Source organism: Ambystoma mexicanum, chromosome 14, assembly GCF_040938575.1.
Source record: "Ambystoma mexicanum isolate Mex_15411 chromosome 14, UKY_AmexF1_1, whole genome shotgun sequence".
NCBI classification, from domain to species: Eukaryota; Metazoa; Chordata; class Amphibia; order Caudata; family Ambystomatidae; genus Ambystoma; species Ambystoma mexicanum.
The window spans coordinates 550,039,261-550,057,779 of NC_090940.1; the positions used below are offsets into that span (position 1 = coordinate 550,039,261).

At 42.3% G+C, this 18,519-nt stretch overlaps 1 protein-coding gene across 4 annotated transcripts in view; it reads left to right on the forward strand.

Annotated features, from left to right (window-relative positions):
• The window catches only part of STON2 (stonin 2), a 991,146-nt gene that overhangs the window by 828,079 nt on the left and 144,548 nt on the right, over positions 1-18,519 (forward strand). For all 4 annotated transcript variants that reach the window (XM_069637853.1, XM_069637852.1, XM_069637854.1 and 1 more), the window contains one exon: positions 3,992-5,809. In XM_069637853.1, the coding sequence (XP_069493954.1) occupies positions 3,992-5,809 (1,818 nt within the window). The remainder of the gene's footprint in view (positions 1-3,991; positions 5,810-18,519) is intronic.

Here is an 18,519-nt window from a genome sequence, read left to right on the forward strand (position 1 = left end):
CGGACTACACCACCTACACCATAAGGGAAAACCTGCTTACATATCCATACTGACCACCAGTAGTGAAACCTTGTTTCTCTGGGGCGGCTACGGACTTCTGGGTGCTTGTGTTCTTTCTTACTTAGTTGAAGACTCTATTTGGGAATCCCATTCACGTTATACTGGGATAGCATGTCATCCACTCTGCTTGATGTAAGATCCTGGGTGATCCGCCTCGTCCCTTCAGGTTAGTACTATTGAACTCCCTGCATATTGCTGTAGCGCCTCATTTTGTACAATCCTAACACACATTCTCCCTTATTCCCCTAACAGCTTGGTGTAAGAACCTGGGTTATAGGGTCACACCCGTTTCAAGTAATTTACCCATCTGACCCATGACACTGGTAGGGCAGTAGGGTGTATTTCTGGGAAGGTCTCCCTCACGTTGAGGGGGCCCTGACCATTCGGAGGCACACAACAAGGCGTGACTCCCGGCTGTTTCTGTGGTTTGGTCCTTGGTGAGTATACCTCATTCCATTGTCCTCACTTGTTATAGCTATATTCAAACAGATCGGATAACGGAACTGCATGAAAAGGCGCTGTCAAAGAAACGCCCCAAAATCTAAGACTTTATAATAATCGAGCTGATTAACATTATTAACTTTGCAACATGAAAAGAACTCCCCATACCAAGCTGATTGGTGCTCGCACATCAGACCCTTATAGAAAAATATACATAGGTTCTGTAACTGGATCCACAATTACAGAACATATGTTCCTTCCCACTCCGCCCATAAGAAAAATATGTGATATCACAATCCAACCCACACTTCCCACATCAGAATGACAATTAAAACATTTGAGATGACCAGCGGAACTTTATTCATCTGCCTCAGCCATCTCATCTAAGTTCTCGTGAGAAGCGCTCCCTTCCATGACACTGCCAGGGCCTTGAACCACGTACATACTGCTATACAAATATTGCATATTAAGAACTCTTTGATCTTCTTCCCAGGCAAAATGTACTAAGGGGCAATTTGAAACTCCTGTGGTTCTCTTAAATGCATCTAAAAATCATGTTTTGCTAAATATTTTGACTTATTAAATGGTTATACTCTCCATGCCTGTCAGTGGGACCCATTAGTTATATAATCTGTGACCTCGAAAAAAATAGCAACTGTTGTTTTGCTTCTTACCATACTAGCCTGGGATTGTGGGACCTGCGATGTGTTACTAGTCACTGCAGCTTCGTTGCAGATTAATAAGAAGCTGATAAACGTTTGCTGCAAAGGCATGCTACAAGGTCTATTTACCGTGTTTTAGCTAACTCTAGGTTTGGGTATACTTACTGGTGCTCCTACATTTCTATTATATGTAAATTACTTTTATTTTGGGTTTGAATTGTGTAATGATTAAAAGGACCCCCATCCCCTTACAGCGCTAGTCTCGCAATTGATACGTATGCACCTTTTCACTGCACTGAACTTTCATTTTTATTACAGCTGTATGGGAAAGTTTCAAGTATGTATTGTGGGTGGTTCTAATGACACTGAGGAGTCAAACGAAAAGAAAAAATTATTAACAGATTGCACTGCACGCATGAGTGAAAGAGTTGGAGAAGGATATAATGAGAAACCCAGATTAGAGGAAGAGAAGAAAACGTATTAAAATAAAGTACGATTTAAATAAACACCTGGATGAGTTGCAGAACGTGCACTATTTAAAACAAGGTGCAGTTACTATGAAGTTGGAGAGAAATGTAGTCGTTTACTGGCACATCGGCTGAGAGTAGCTGCTTGTAGTAAGGCTATTTGTTTGATTGAGAGGAATGGGGGTCATCTTACATATGACCCTGGAGAGATTAACAATGAGTTCAGACACTGCCATCAGAGGCTTTACCAGGAAACACCATTGGATGATGCAGAGTCGACTGATGTATTTTTCAGAAATCAATGTTTGATATATCTGACGGAGAACGAAAAATGTTTGTTAGAGGGAGAGGTGACACTGGATGAGATCAAGAACGTTGTGCATGCTTTGAATATGGGGAAGTGCCCAGGTTCTGATGGGTTGCCCGCAGAATTGTATAGGGCAATACCTGAGATGGTTTTTTAAATTGTTAAAAACAACTTACACCTATTGATGATTTACTATTGGTATTGCAGGACTTGACAGAGTCTACCTTGGCATTGATGGCTCTTATTGAGAAGTATGGTAGAGTTTCAATCTGTAAAATCAATTGATCAAAATTGGAAGCTTTGCCATGCTCGCAATTCAGCAATAGTATAGTTCTGACTGGTCTTGGTTTCAAATGGTGCCAAAGATGAAGTATCTGGGGATATGGCTTACGGGAGATGTGAGCCTTATAATGGATGGAAAAATAATCTGTGGATTTGGAAATACACTGTAGCACCACCTGGAGGATCATTGTGTGGTGAGTGTGGTCATAATAGTGCCAAAATCTCTTTCATGCCTTTTTCATAAAGATCCAGGGGCCCTGCTATTGGATGACAGCATATTGCTTGTGAATTAATGGAGGCTGCTAATCTGGAGAATTAGATTTTTACTGGATAAGGAGCCCCTTCTGACCGGTTTCGGAAATCAATATGAATCCCATACGACTTTGGTGTTATAAATAGGCTTCCTAATTTCTAAGTGTGAAAGACTCATAATGAAGCGCAGACAGTGTTCCTGTGTTACACGGTCTAGTGGGTGGCAGCTGCAAAGTCTATGGCAACAGAGCGTGCATTTCATAGAATGTAACGATGACTAAAATGAAGGCACCTTTTATTATGTGCTAGGAGGCTGTGTGAGTGTGGTGTTGGCTGTGTGAGTTTGGTGATGACTGTGTGGTATGAGAGGATATGCTGAGCAGAGAAGAAATACAGCATACGTTAAAATCCACAAACTCTCCTCTCAACTCGATCCCTGCCTGGCTTCTCAAAGCTGACCCTAGATTTATCAAGCCCCATCATCCAGTCTTTACTGCACAAATCCATCATTGAGTGCTCTGTTCCATCTTGTTTAAATCGAGATATGGTTATGCTTTACTTCAAAAAGGCATGGTTGCTAGCATATTGGGGAACTTTAAGCCTATTTCCAGCCTACCGTAATGGCGAAAATGCTTGACGAATATTTGATTATAGAAACACCTCTCTCCATCACCTGAATTCAGGGTTCTGCCCTCATCATGGAACAGAGTCTGCCTTGATAGACAAATGGTATGGAGTACTGATACTAGTAGACAAGTTCAAAACATCCTTACTGGTACTTTTGGACCTGCCTCTCATATTCAACATAGTTAACGCTAGTCTACTGTTGGAGAGGATGTCATGGATTAGCCAGGTCATGGACCAATCCATGGCCTCATTCTTTTTGGGGAGGCTGTGTACAGCAAGAAAGGGTGGGCCTTTTTTTGTCCCTTCCCAGGAACATCACTTGTGAAGTAACCCAAGGCTCTTTCTTTGCAATCCTTTTGTAGTCCATTAGGACTCTATGAGAGTGGGCACCACAGAAGCACCGGCACCATTGTTAACAGTGCCGGTGCTGCCGTCACGGTCTGCCTACTGTGGCTTCTGTGCCCGGCATGGTCAGACCTGCCGGGAATGGCGGCTCTCGCAGGCAGACCTGTATCATGCCGCCCGGAAACAACATTGCCGGTAATCTTACCGGCACTGTTGTTTCCGGACCTGCAGGCTCAGAATTAATGTCAATATGATTCCAACTTTATTAATAATCAACCATCAAAATTCCAAACCACAATTGACCCACTGATCAATCTTTTGCCTAAGTAGAGCAGAGAAGTCCCAATTATTCACCTTGTGCTCAGTGAAACACATCTGGACCCTTGACCACCCTCTTCTCCCATTAGGAATCATGTAAAATCAGTAAATAGAAAAAAGATAACAGTGGAATAATTACATTGAGATCATACATTAAAATGCAACTGATAAAAGTGGCTGTTTCCTCACCCTCATATGGATTCTTACCTTCTCATGTTTTTCCTTTTCAGACAATTCCTCATCTTTTCAGGAAGATGAAGAGATAGATATGGATGCTGTCAACTGGCAGATCAAAGGCACCCCCATCAATGGACACCCAACTTCCCCACGTTCGGCCGCATTCTCCAGCTGGGTCACCTTTGAGGAGGATGAAGCCCCCTCTCCGATTTTTCAAAATGATCACATTGGGAAGTCTGAGAGTCCCCAATATCCGTCCATGCCAGACACAAACCGCAATGTGGTTGGGTCATTCAAGAAGCGTGAACGGCCCAAGAGCATGTTTGTGGACTTTACAAGTGTTCAAAAGCTTGATTTTGCATCCTTAAGGAAACCTCTTTCCCCTATAAAGGCCACCAATCCATTTCTTGATGAATCCTTGAGGGATGTGCAGCCATCTCCTATAAACCCTTTTAGTTCCTTCTTTGAAGAACAGGAGAAACGCTCCCGACACTCCTCGATCACCAGTGCTCCAGTCCGGGACCATACAGACTCCTTCTATGTCATCTGCCAAGAACTTGACACAATCAACTTTGAAGACTACAACAAAAAGCGTTCTCAGTCAGAAGCTCTTGAGCAACTGAAGCAGCTTCAGATTGGTGATCCAGATTGTCCGGGCAGTCCAACCTTACCTGATGACCCTATAAAACCTGAGGAACCCATTGGTCCGCCTTTAACTTTTGCTAAGCCTCAGCCTAAGGATGGTTGGACTATGATGTTGAGGATACCCGAGAAGAAGAACATCATGTCCTCCAGACATTGGGGGCCCATATGCGTTAAGCTGTCAGAAACTGGATTTGTCCAACTTTTCTATGAGAAGGGACTGGAAAAACCTTTCAGGGAGTTTAAACTGGAGATCTGCCATGAGGTTTCAGAGCCCAAGCTCCAGAACTACGATGACAATGGCAGGATACACACGGTTCGGATCGACCGAATTGCCTATAAGGAGAAGAGGAAGTACCAGCCAAAGCCTTTGATTTCACATGCAGCAGAAAGGGAGCAAGTGATCAAGTTGGGCACTACAGACTATGAAGATTTTATCAGTTTTATAAAAGTGGTCCGTGACGCACTCATGAACTTACCGGCCACAATGGATCTCAGTACAGTTGGCTTAAATTATATTGAGGAAGAGATTACTGTTGACGTCAAAGATGAGTTCCATGGCATTTTGTCTAAGCGGGAGAACAAAATTATCCAGCACTCTGTTGTGACTCACATCTTTGTGCTGAGCTTCCTCTCTGGTCTTGCAGATTGTAGGTTGGGTTTGAACGATATCCTCATTAAAGGCAATGAAATTGTCTCCAGACATGACATCATGCCAACAACAACTACTAAGTGGATTAAACTGTATGACTGCCAGTTCCATGGAGCAGTGGATGAAGAAGTGTTCCATGGTGCCAGGATGGTTGTGTTTAATCCCCTGGATGCATGTAAATTTGAACTGATGCGATTCAGGACAGTCTTTGCAGAGAAGACTTTGCCGTTCACCATTAGGACTGCGGCATGTGTGAAGGGGGCTGAGGTGGAGCTGCAAAGTTGGCTGGTGATGTCCACTGGATTCTCTTCCAACCGTGACCCCCTCACTCAGGTCCCCTGTGAAAATGTCATGATCCGGTACCCTGTGCCTAATGAATGGGTAAAAAACTTCCGCAGGGATAGCATGTTGGGTGAAAAGTCTTTGAAAGCAAAAGTGAACAGGCAAGCCAGTTTTGGCTCAACAAGCGTTTCAGGATCAGAACCAGCCATGAGGGTGACACTGGGCACTGCCAAATATGAGCATGCTTATGGTTCCATCGTTTGGAGGATAAACCGATTGCCTGATAAGAATTCTGGTGAGTACACTATCAACATAGTTTATTTTGATACATAGTCAATTTATTGATTGCACAGTTGTAAAATACTTCTGATAATTGGAACTGATTGAAAGGGGCATATTTTCGGATTGCATCTGTTGGATTTTAATTGTGCATTTAAGTTAAGAATATTATGTATTGGGCCAATTTAACAATGAATTTTCACGCATATGTTTTGATTCTTTATTGGAGCTTTTCTTCTCTTTCGACAATTAGAAATGGTAGAAGGAGGCCTCCAACTATCATTTGCACCCAGGGCGGGGGGAGCACCCAATCAGGTTGCTCAAATCGCGGGCTGAATCTACTGTTCCAAGTCCGCGTTCCGAGCAACCAGACGACTGCTAACCCGCCCTGCCATCTTCCCCTCACACTTCCTTCCCTTTAAATTTCCCATCCCTCCCACCTCCAGCCCAATTTAGCTGATTTTGTCAATGGTAAGAGCACCCCCTTCCGTCCTCCTTCTGGCCCATGTAAATGGAAGAGGTGTTCCATTATTCATTCTTACAACAAACATGGCTGTCAGCACCCCAGGTTATTGGATTGGCAACCCGGGGTGCTAATAGCAATAGCCACCCGTTGTACAGGCTGGAACGGGTGGTAACTGCACCGTGGATCTCGGGGCCCAGTGCCGTTACCTCCCTTTCTTGGCTGTGGAACGGGTTGTTATTGCTTAATTAAAGCATGCTTTCTTCTCCTGAGATAATCATAAAGTGTGTAATCCAAGCTCAACCCAGTGTAAAAGCCTGCATTCTGTACTTTGTTTTTCTCACAGCTTCCAGCTTGCTCTCTAGCCAATCAGCAAACTTGAAATGGAATATCTAACTGCCTGTAAAGGTGTCATTCCTACCTTTAGGAAGACATGGACAAGCTGTTTTACAGGAATTCCTGGGTGAGGCTGTCCTTTTGTTCTCTGCACAAGCTCTATTAGATTTAGAGTACTTATCGTCAGGCTCTATTGTATGGTAGGTAAACTTTGCCCTCGTTAAAGACCCCCACCTTTGGTTCTGGTCCACTAACTTGATGGTGGAGGCCTAACGCACTAAAGAGCCCTCTGGTATAGACTCTTGTGCTTCAAAAGATGCTTGTATTCATTGCTTCTACTTTGTTCTTCTCAGTATTTCCAGCTATCTGTAACCTTGGAGTGCAGGCTGTAACCACCTGTAAAAGGCTGCATTCCAGGTTTCCCTTGGTGATGTGCACATTAGTGAATGAGACAATGGGCAAGCTGTCACTGGAAGCCCTCCAGGAGACACTTCCCTTTTCGCTCGCTGCACAAGCTCTAATAGTATTTGAGCACTTATGTTACTATTGTATGGTAGGTGACTTTCGTACATGGTACTTGCCCTGGCCTTGACTCTGGTCCAGCAACATGAGTGATGGTCACTTATCAAACAATAGAGCTCTCTTGTACAGCCTTTAATGCTTAATTTGTGCATACTCACCCTTTTGTGCACACTCCCCCTCTCTGTGAACTGTAATGTCTGTAGATTACATTGCAACATCTATATTTGAATATGGATGTTTTGTTTGTGCTCTTTACTGTTTCCTCTATGCATCCTATCCACATCTGTGTCTTCTAGTCCACTAACTGTACTTTGTAAACAGTGCCTGCCCAACTCATAGAGGGCGGTGTTAGGGTAAATATGGATATATGTATATTTATTTTTTGTATTTCTTTTTTTCTGGGGAAGGGGTTGAAGTGAATAGAAATGGGCTATGCTGTACTTGCCCCTCATAAAGGTGCCCCAAAGATGCAGGAAAATGGCCACACTGAGTTGGCCATATATGAGTTGTATCAGAACCATTGCAAACATCGATTGAATGGAACAATTTCATTCTAAGTATTCTACAAAAGGCTATGGTGGCATTCTAGTTATTTGTTGGTAATGATACTAGTGCAAAAGGCAGACTAAGAGACGTACCTATTTACCCATCTCAATGACAACTTTAAACATTTGTTATGTGATGTGTCTATTCCTGACCCCGTGTGTTCTGCATGGGCCACCGATAATTGAGGTCTGGGTTAAGGGGGAAATGATGACCTGCCTTGCTAGTATTTAATAAGGGAAAACTGCTTTACCTGGTGGGCTTTCCATAAGCATCCAATGTACTCAACGAGATTGGAGGGTGACTGAGATGGTCCTCACCTATTCACTCCTTTGATAGACATTTTTGTGGGCCCACTTGAATAGATTTGGTACAGGTAGTGGACAATTGGAGATTTACAATGAGTCGTTATACTGGTACGATGTGGGGTGCAAAACCCATCTATGTGGTACTTTATAAACAAAAGATGCTGAAAGGGCAGCCCACTGTCTCCATTGTTATTCTTGCCTTCTTTTAGACATTGAAGTTACTTTATTAGTTGGGGGCAGGTCATTTAGTGACTGACTCTTTGTATTTTGCAGATGAGGCTGATAGCTAGTCACGATTATCATGTGAACAGACCTCTAGTTATAATCTTTGATAGGACCAAGATTGTTCTGTTTGCCTGACAACAATCAAAAGACACTTGGTCTATTAAAGGCGGGGAAATAATGAAGTGTTTATTCCTATACTTATCAAAAATTGACAATGCCGTTTAGCGTGAATCGCCCTATGTTCATATAAGCCCACTCTGCAATGTCAGCTGGAAGAGCGCCCAATTGAGTGGGCTCAAAAGATATTATAAATTCAGGGTTAACGTTTTGCCTGCCTGCCTTAAAATCCTCTAGGCATTGGTCTTTCCGATAGTGTTATATGGTAGTAACGTTCAGATGTCTTTGTTTACTGATATCCTAGAAGACATCCAAAATAAGTTTCATACTGTTCTGGAAGTTCGCAAAAGCATCCCTGCTTGTGTCCTGAGAAAGTCATTTTACTTACTATCCAAACTTTGGCAGGCCTTGCGAGTACATGAGGTCTGGCAAAGTATCAAACATGCACTATGCTATGAGCAATCTCCAAAACCTCACAGCTCAATTCAAATTTTCCTAGTGGAGATGTTATGTAAGAGGCATTATACTGTGTTAATTACACCAAAGACTATCAGAGCAGAATACAATCCCAAAAGAGGCAGTTTGAGAGAAGGAGGCTGTGTCTTCCCTAACGTACTGTGACAAATGTTGACCCCCCTCATATCCCTTGGAAATGCATGTTATTTGAAAAAGATAACTCTGTAGTTCCGTATTTGATAAGTAAAGTGTGTCTAGATTTGCTGAAAATGAAGGCAAAGTCATATAATGGGTCAAGGGTAAGGTTGTTGATGGTTTACATAAATGAGTAATTAGGGGTGAGTGTTCATGATTCCGAACGTTTATTTGGCTGTGTGCCAATTCAACAGGTCATATAAGAAGGCGCTTGAAACCTTTTGTGTTAGAATTGCACAAAGTAAGTTTAAACATAAGACATTGCTCAGGGGCGGCACTAGCCCTGGGTTTGGGAGGGCTTAAGCCCTCCCACTTTCTGGAGTGTAAGAGCCCAGGCTCTGGCAGGAAAGGGGTGCTGTCGGCAAAAGCCTGTCAAATTTCTCACCTGGGAGAGCAGAGCATTTACATTTAAACAACAATTAAGCTAGTAGTAGCAGCAAACCTACAGAGGCAGAGGTTACAATTCTGCTGGTGCGATATTAATATATGCCCTTTGATGAAGCAAGTGTCTTAATTGCTGGTCTCTGCTTTTAGATGGCCACAACTCCAAAAACAGGCATCACTTTGTGAAACTAGTCTACAAAGTTTGGTGATAGATGCATCTAATGGGCAAAGCAATGCTTAATAGCTATTCATCCTTCTGGGATCTGAGAAAAGGGGAGTGGTCAACAGCCCAATGGTTTAATGTCCCCACTCATTACCAGCTTTCAAAAATGTCATCCAGATAAGTCATTGAGTGTGGCTCCTGCCAATCGATGACCAGCAAGGCCTTAAAAGAGAAAAGGTTGAAACTTGCAATAGGGTGCTCGGTTTTAAAGTCTGTCTTCCACTCCTTGGAAGAAAAGATCTTCCAAAGGCAGGAGCTCTACCAGAACCAAGTCTCCAGAAAGGCTGAAGAAACGCTACAACATACGAAGTGGTCAAGATCCAGGAAAGATTTCCATCTCTCTCCGTCTTCATAATCAAGTTGGAAAAACGTCATCGTTCCTCATCTTCCAGCGCCTCACCTGACAAGTGTCAGGTATGTTTTCCCAATAAGACCGCCTCGCCGGCCGAATGGGAAATGTTCCGTCAATAAATGATGAACGCGTTCTCGAAGGCAGCCCCTCCAGGTAACACCAAAGAGCCGAAGAAGGCTAGTAATCCCACTGCGTCTTCCAAGACATCAGGGAATCGTCAAAGGCTTCGACCCGCGTGCCCAAAAGTCAGAGCCTGAGGACAACATCAAAGCCAAAGGCTTCTGAGACTTCATTGTCAAAGGAGTCGAGGACGAAGTCCCTGGGTCCAAGTTCGAGTTTTAAATGTCAGTCAAAGAAGGATTGCTTAAAGTCCTTTGGATCCATTTTTGAGCATGATGAAGAAGAAGGTGATGTTATACACTTTGGGTATGAACATTTTGGAATACCTATGGTACAGATGAATTGATCTCTGATCAATCTCGTCTAGAGGGTATAGGACGAATTGACCGCATTTAAAAGTCCGACCTCACCAAAATACCTAAAACAAACACCACGAAAAGTTCAGACTATCAAAAGTCCGAACTTTTCGTGGTGTGAGTTTAGGTGTTTCGGTGGGGTTAGACTTGGTGCTGGGGGATTATCCCCCGCAACCCCAGCTCACTATGCTTTACAGTATATGGGGGACACCCCCGCAGCACACCCGAGAAAAAGAAAAAAAACGGAGGCTGTGTGGGAAACCCCTGCAGCTTCCGAAAAAAAGCAAAGAAAAAAAAGAAAAGGACCCTGCGGTGCTGGTTCCCGATCACAGAAGTGAAAGGGGACTGGCGCTGCAGGGACACAGCATGAAGGAAAGGTAAGTAGGGTGTGGATATATTGTGGGTGGGGGTGTGTTGTAGGTGGGGGGTGTGTGGGTTTGTAGGGGTTTTAAATGTGTGTTTGCATGAGAAATGTACAAACCTTTTGTGGTTTGCACATTTCTAATGCAAACTTTTCTGTCGTGGACTTTTCCGCAATGGAAAAATGACGCAGATCCGTCTAGAGGACCTAGCTACATGCCTGAAGGAAACCAGCGTTCTTGATACATCCACCCAGGTGGAATTCGGCACACCTGATGTCAGTGCTCACACAAATGCGGCATATAGAACCATTTTCAACAGGGTGATTGAATACTTGGGTTGGTGGCCTCCTGCAAAGAACATAACTCAGGATGACCTCACAGACATCCTGGATAGAGGCCCCCCTAAGGAGCCTCTGCTGACTTTCCATACAGCACTAAGAAGCCCCATTTTAGAAAATTGTAACATGTTAGAACATATAATTCAGGAATCATCTCAAAGAGAGCGGTGTTAGATACTACCACTTTAAAGCAAATAAGAAAGCAAACACCCAAAAAATTAAAAACGGCAAAGCCAGAAAACAGACTACTGCAAACTCAATCTAGAGAACACTATTAGTCCACTGGCAAACGCAGGTACACCGCAAAATGAAATGTTATCTACTACTGAAAAGAGGATACAACCTTGCTCAATGGTTACTAGCAGTTAAACATGTCAAATACAGACAAATAATGACTAGATACGGGTGATTGTAACCGACAGACACAGACAACCCTGGAAACCTGAGGAAGACAGGGTCTGTAACCAGCGCAACATGAAACCGATCAGACAATATACACTTTCTGCCTTGTTGCACCAAACACAAAGAAAGAGTTACTTGTGAGTACTTCAGAAAAATATCACAACTGCCCAAAACTAAAAGATGAACAGAAAATGGAATCTCTCTTGAGTAGAAAGGTTGAAAAAGTCAACAACAAAAAAAGAAAACACATCAGACTACCTAGCAGCAGTTCACAACATTGGACACCTAAATACCCTAAACCATCCCAGAACACACAACACGCAACGCAGATATTGAGACCTTAATCAAATATCTGGCCAACACACAACCAGATCAGACACTGTACCTCTGTATGCAGTTCAACACCAACTATGCAATATTAATTGTTCATGCCACATTTGGCAATATTTACTCTTTTTAGTCATACAAATAAAGCATGTTGGTTTTACATCGCAATTTATTGTATTCTGGCAGCAGAAGGCGCTCGTGACCCTTTCTCCTGCAACTGGGTTTTCGTAGTCTGCCTCGCTGCTCCCTGCAGCACTGCTCTGGGCATGTTGCCATGTTCAGGAGATTTTCCAATTGTGGTTTCAGGGCTCCCTCTACTGGGTTGGTGGTGCCCTGCATATGCACCTAGAAAACCTACAAGCTCCCTCTGCAAAGTAGCACTGAATGGACGACTGCACAAACAGAATATTCTGGAAGTCCCCTGCCCCCTGATTGGCACGAAGTGGCAGAAAGTCCCTTAAGATGGACAGTTTAAAGTAAGCTGTTTTGTCTTAGAAAATGAAAATCGCTGTTTGTTTGCAATGTAGTGGATGGAGTCAATGGAGTGGACGGGTGGATCGTGTGGATGGGGTAGATAAACTGTGAACATTGGCTGCACCAGATCCTGATAAGACCGTGAACGTTGGCCTGAGTCACTTCCGCATGGAAGTGCAAATGTTGCATGTCCCACTCTTGGGGCTGTGAACATTAGCGTGAATTGCTTCTCGATAGAAATACGAATGTTAATGTAAATCACTGTGTACCCTTCCCTCCTGTTCCCCATGTTGTTGCTATATATCCATATCCCCCCTATCCCTGTAATCCCAGACCCAGTGTTATGTGTCCGTATGTCGCTCTGTTCCCTGCCATCCTGTCCACGTGCCTGGTCTCGGCGCTTTAACGATAACCATCATATCACATCATTACGCTTACATTCTACTTTACACCATCATTCAACTAGAACACAGCTATACCCCTGATTAATTCGGCCTAGCTGTTCAATTACGAATATGACCCCATGAACACCTCATCACCCTAATAAAGCGCAGCTAGCCGAGCACATTCCACCTAGCTGCTCACATATGCATCCTTCAGGCCTAACGCAGCCAGAGCCCAGTTTAGGTGTCCCCCCACCAGACTGCACAAATGCAACTGATATCTCCAGCACCACACTTAATGCTAGAATGCAGCTCGACCCAGCAATTACATCAGCTGCACTCATATCCTGTGCACCCATGCACCCTACGACACTATCTCTCTCTCTACTGACCAGAACTACGGTTCCTGAGGGCGTTCAACCTACCAGCGCTTTAAGGTCATACCAATGACATATAGAGCACTATATAAATGCCAAGTAACATAACATAACAGAAAGGCAAGCAAACATTAATAATTTCTTTCCCTCGCTGCTCTCGTGATGGATCTCTGCTGCTAAGATATGTTGTCTCCATGGGCCTGATTGACAAAATGTCTTGACTTACAAATGAATAACGGTGCTGTGTAAGTGCTGTACCCAATTTACCAAAGTCAGTGTGTATTAGTGAAGAATTACACTAGTGTGTAAATGGTTTATAGAGATATTACCGAAAACATTTCACCGACAATCAATTATTTCGAAACAATCATGTCGAATGTAAATATGTCGACATTACATACTTATAATTGCAATGGTCATTTATTCAGAAAATAAAATTCGAAAAAAGATTCCATAACCCAATGCCAAAATATCACCCCCCCACCCCCCTACTACACACGTAACCCTTGGACCCTCTGCAACAATCACACAAATAATACGAATTGTGAGTGACGGAAAGCACATAAAATAAGGATGCTAAGGGTTAAACGAGTGAGTAAAAGCCAAAAGTAAACCACCTTAAATGAACATTGACAAACAGATGACGGTTGCGATCAAACTGTCATTACATGACAGGAACGGAGGTCAGAGAAAACGAACAAAAGTACACTGTACCTACGTGACATATATACAGGTAATATTTAATAAAAATATAGAAATGATTGGAAATGTATAATAAAAGTAATCTGTAAGTAGTACATAGCAAAAAAAAACATTGGATTCGTTATTGTAGATACAAAATGAGCAACGAAATCGAATATGTGAAGTCACAGAGAGGAGGAGAACAATTAATACATGAGGGCTACATATATAACAGAGAATTAGTAAGAAAAGACAAAATTTAATGGAAGTGCACAGAATACCACAAATCTAAGTGTGCAGGGAGAGTGATTACTGAAAATACAATGATAAAAAGAAAAGGTGAACATAACCATTTACCGGACAGAACGACAATACTGGTAAAAAGAACAATGAATGAACTAAACAAAAGGCTATGGAAAACCCGAGTGAGGCCAGCGGGTCTGTAATAGCTCGCACATGTACCAAAATACCATTACATGTAGCAGCACAAATGCCAGCTCAAAAACATATACAACGTTCCTTTAACCGTAAAAAACATCAAAAAGAAAATCTACCAATAGCACCAAGAGGATACAAGGAAATATGCATACCAGGAATGTTTAGAAAAACAGACAAAGGTGAAGATTTCCACTACAAAACAATACAAACAAAAGAGGAAAAAATAATAATTTTCACAACGAACAGTAATTTAAGACAACTTGGAAATTATTATATTTGGCAAAGCAACGCCACATTTAAAGCTTGCCCACAACCATTTCAAAAGTTTTACAGTGTACATGGATCAATTAACCAAAGTCTAATTCCACTATTTTTCGTTTTAATGCCAAAGAAGGCAGAGGAAATATACAGATTAATATTTGAAAAAATTAAAGAAGCCATTCCTGAAAAAATGCCTACTACAATAGTAATGGACTACGAACTAGCCCAGATGAGAGCATTCAAAGGAGTATACAAAGACACATGGATACAAAGTTGTTTTTTCCACTTTACACAAGCCATATGGAGAAAACTACTAACTAGGCCTACACACAAAATACATAGAGGATAGTGATTTCCAGCACAATATAAAAATATAAAAACATTGTTTGCTTTAGCATTTGTGAAATAAGAAAAAGTGATTACATTTTATGAACATTTAATAGACACAGAATACTACAAAAAAAGAAGAGCATACAACAGATTTGCTAGATTACATGGAAAGCACATGGTTGGGGCAATTAACTGGGAATGGTACGAGAAGGAGACCAAAATATCAAATATTGTGGTGGAACTGTTACGATACAGTAATTGAAGGTAGAGCTAAAACAAACAATATGCTGGAAGGGTGGCACAACAGAATAAACAGAACATTTAATATCAACAACCCGACACTATGGCATTTCTTACGAGACTTAGTTACAGAACAATCAGCACAAGAATTTAGGTTATCTCAAACAATTTCATTGGAAAATGCACAATTAAAAAAGAAAAAATATAGAGACTATGAACAACAAATTCAAAATATAGTAAACCATTTTGAAACACAAGATGCATATGACTTTTTAGAAGCAATAGCGTACAATCTAAATTGTTAATGTACTCACCATTTCGAAAATCCACGTTAATCCATGAAACATCCAAAGTAACCGTAAAATCCATAAGAAACGATGCCAAAGTCAGTTTCCAAAGTCAATCAAATTAATCCAGGAAGTGTCCAAAATGCAGAAAAATGCATTAGAAACTATTCCGCGAAGAGAATCCATAGTCCATTCCAGCCAGAAAAAAAGTTGAAATTAAACGCAAAAAATGAATTCAAATCCATTCCAGGGATAATATCCATAATCCATTCCATGGTAAAAAAGTGTAATCCGGAGTCCATAAAAAAACAAACCAAGCGAAAAAAATATGAAAAAAAACAATCCAAGGAGAAAATCCATAATCCATTCCAGTAATTCAAAAATGCAATCCCAAAACAGCGGGGAAAACAAAAAAAAATCTGATAAAAAGAAAAATCCAGAGAAATAGGAAGAGCAGCAGCGAATAAATAAATAAATAAGACACCCGATGGTAACGAACGGACTTCCAAAATGGCGCTGACACACACATAACGCATACGCAAGGTTACGCAATGAACTACGTTTTCAAAAATATTATTATACATTACAACATGTTATCATTGCACCATCTAGCGGTTCAATATATTTTTAACTTTACTGTTCAATAAATTATTTAATATTCTCATACATTGTATTTCAAATTATTATTATATTTTTGAAGAAAATGTTTTCGAGATAATGTTTTTTTGAAATAATATTTTCGAAAGATTAACTTTCGAAAATATTACATGCAAAAATGTAACTGGATACCTGTGCAAATATGGACAAGGCGTGTGTCCATGCATTTGGGAGGTGTGAGGAACCAGGAATGAGACTCAGACACAGAGGACTCGTGGTGATTGGCATACACTTTTAGATATTTCCCCTACCTCAACCAAATCTAAGGGTCTGTCAGATGTCAAGATGTCCAAAGCAAAATGTCCTGTGTCCGAAATCCTATCCTAGCACCCTTGTGTTAAGTGTATTGTCTCTTGCTTTGAAAGAGCACATATGTTCAAGTTCAACAAAAGGTATAACTCCAACAAAAGTTCCAAATAGATAATGTTCACCGTTCCATGGAATGAATCCCTTCCCCATTTTTCTTTTCAGCAAAAACAAAAGTTCAAAAGAATAATCAAGTTGTTTATAGCACAAGAGGATAACTCCCTCCTCTCGGTATCGCAATCCATTCCAGGAGAAATGACTCCCTTCCCCAGCTTTTTTATCACATTCAACACAGTTCTCATCCTAAGGGCATGGCTCTTCCTTGGGATTCTCTTTCCAAGACAGCACAACTTAGGTGCAGGTCCCAGACTTGCAAATCACCTGGTATACTCTCCTGCCAGGTCTTCAGGTTTCAATCTCTTTCTCAGTCAGTGAAAGAGGGAATGGGTCTTCCACAAGGTACTTCATAGCAAACTACTGTGACTATGAAGAGGACAATGATTGCAATGAGGATTACTCTCTTCCACACTCTCTATAACCAATTCACTCTTTCAGGGTCTCTTTGTCACAGTTTCGGCTTCCCATTCTTCCCTCTGGGTTCACCAACAGCATATATGTTCTTTCACTCCACTCGTACGTGTTTGGTTGCCCACCACAGTATCTGCTGGACTCGGGTGGCTTTCACCAGTCAGCAGCATGGAGCATCCTGGCCTCCAGTTTCCGCTGTGACTTCCTTCTTCTTCGTCTGGTGATTTTGCTGTCAACCTGCTTCACTACACAGCCAACCTGGAGTTCGCTTCTGCACTTCTCCTCTCGCCGGCAGTGCTCTACAGCCGCATCTTCAGTCCCCTCTGCTTCCTGGTCTGCCAGACCAGTCAGGAGTGCTTGGGTTGGCAACCTTTCTCACCGTCTCCACTCACCTGCCTTCAGGGTTCACTCCTGGTTTGGGATACTGTCTACTCTGCACTGCAACCTGCATTTTCCATCGGTTTCCAAGTCAACTCTTGGAAAAGGAAGCTCTCCCCATTTTTCCGAAGCTGTTGAATTAAAGTCCTACCTCCAGGATGGGAAATGTCTTGGACCAATTATATTCTTCACAGCACTAAACTGCGCATTATGGTTCTCACTTTCTCTAATGACAGTCCTCTTCCTTGTCTCAGTACATGCTGTTTTACTAGGTGAAGAACGTTTACAAGTTCTGTCAGAAGCTTTTTCTGGATATTGTAGTTATCACAATATGGCATTGTGGCATGGGAACTCGTGTAATATACCTACTAGGAAAGGGGGATCCCAGGTATCATATGATGATGCCTGTCCATCCCCCTTAGGGTCGCCTCCACTCATGTGATGCTCCCTCGCATAGCACCCTCAGGGTCAGAATCAGGTAGTGGCTGCCATCCCCTGGCCACATGAGGAGAGGCTCCCTCCAGGAAAGGAGTGATGACATCAACAGATTCATCACAGAGGTCGTACATTCACAAACAGAATGTTTTCACTAATTTGAAAAAAAGCCCTGGCTTTCCCTGCACCTTAAGCAGGTGCAGGGTAAAGTATATGTACTACAAATTCATAGGCACAAATATATTTCTGCCTCTTTATTCAGAAAATCAGTGCTAGAATTGGGTCTGCTACCCCTAGATTCAGAATCCTGTTAAATATCGTCTCCATCAATTCCAAATTCCCAGGGAAACCAAAAGCCCATTTCGAATGGATTGTGTCCTCCAACGTATTCCTCATCTTTGACATCTAATGTCCAGCTTCGGCTGTTTCAGAAACTTTTTCGGCAGAGGGTGCCCTGTGTCGATGGCATCGAGTCAAAGGCCTCCGTCGAGGGTGACATCATCGGATGTTATAAGTAGCGTGCACGGCGTCCGTTGGCCTCAGTTCCGTTTTTTCACAAACGTGTTTGCTTCGAAACTCAGCGCACCTCGTTCAATTCGATTGCGTAGTTACCTCAACTGCGCAGTTACCTTAAAAAATATGTCTTCATCTTCAACTCCAACTACCCTAGTTCTGGATTAAAAAAATCCAAGGAGTGCTGCTGCAAGATGTCCATCATGGATCTTCATCGTCTAAGTCTGTGGTGCCTGGGCGAAGGCCACAACAACGATTCCTGTTCAAGCTATGACAGGGAAGGTCTTGCGGGAACGAAAGGGGAAGCTTCAGGTAGGCAAGATATGCAAGCCCCATAAGACCCCCCAACCTGATCGTTCTTCGACGTAAGAAGGATAAACGCTCAAGGTCCCGAAGTGGCTCCCGCCAT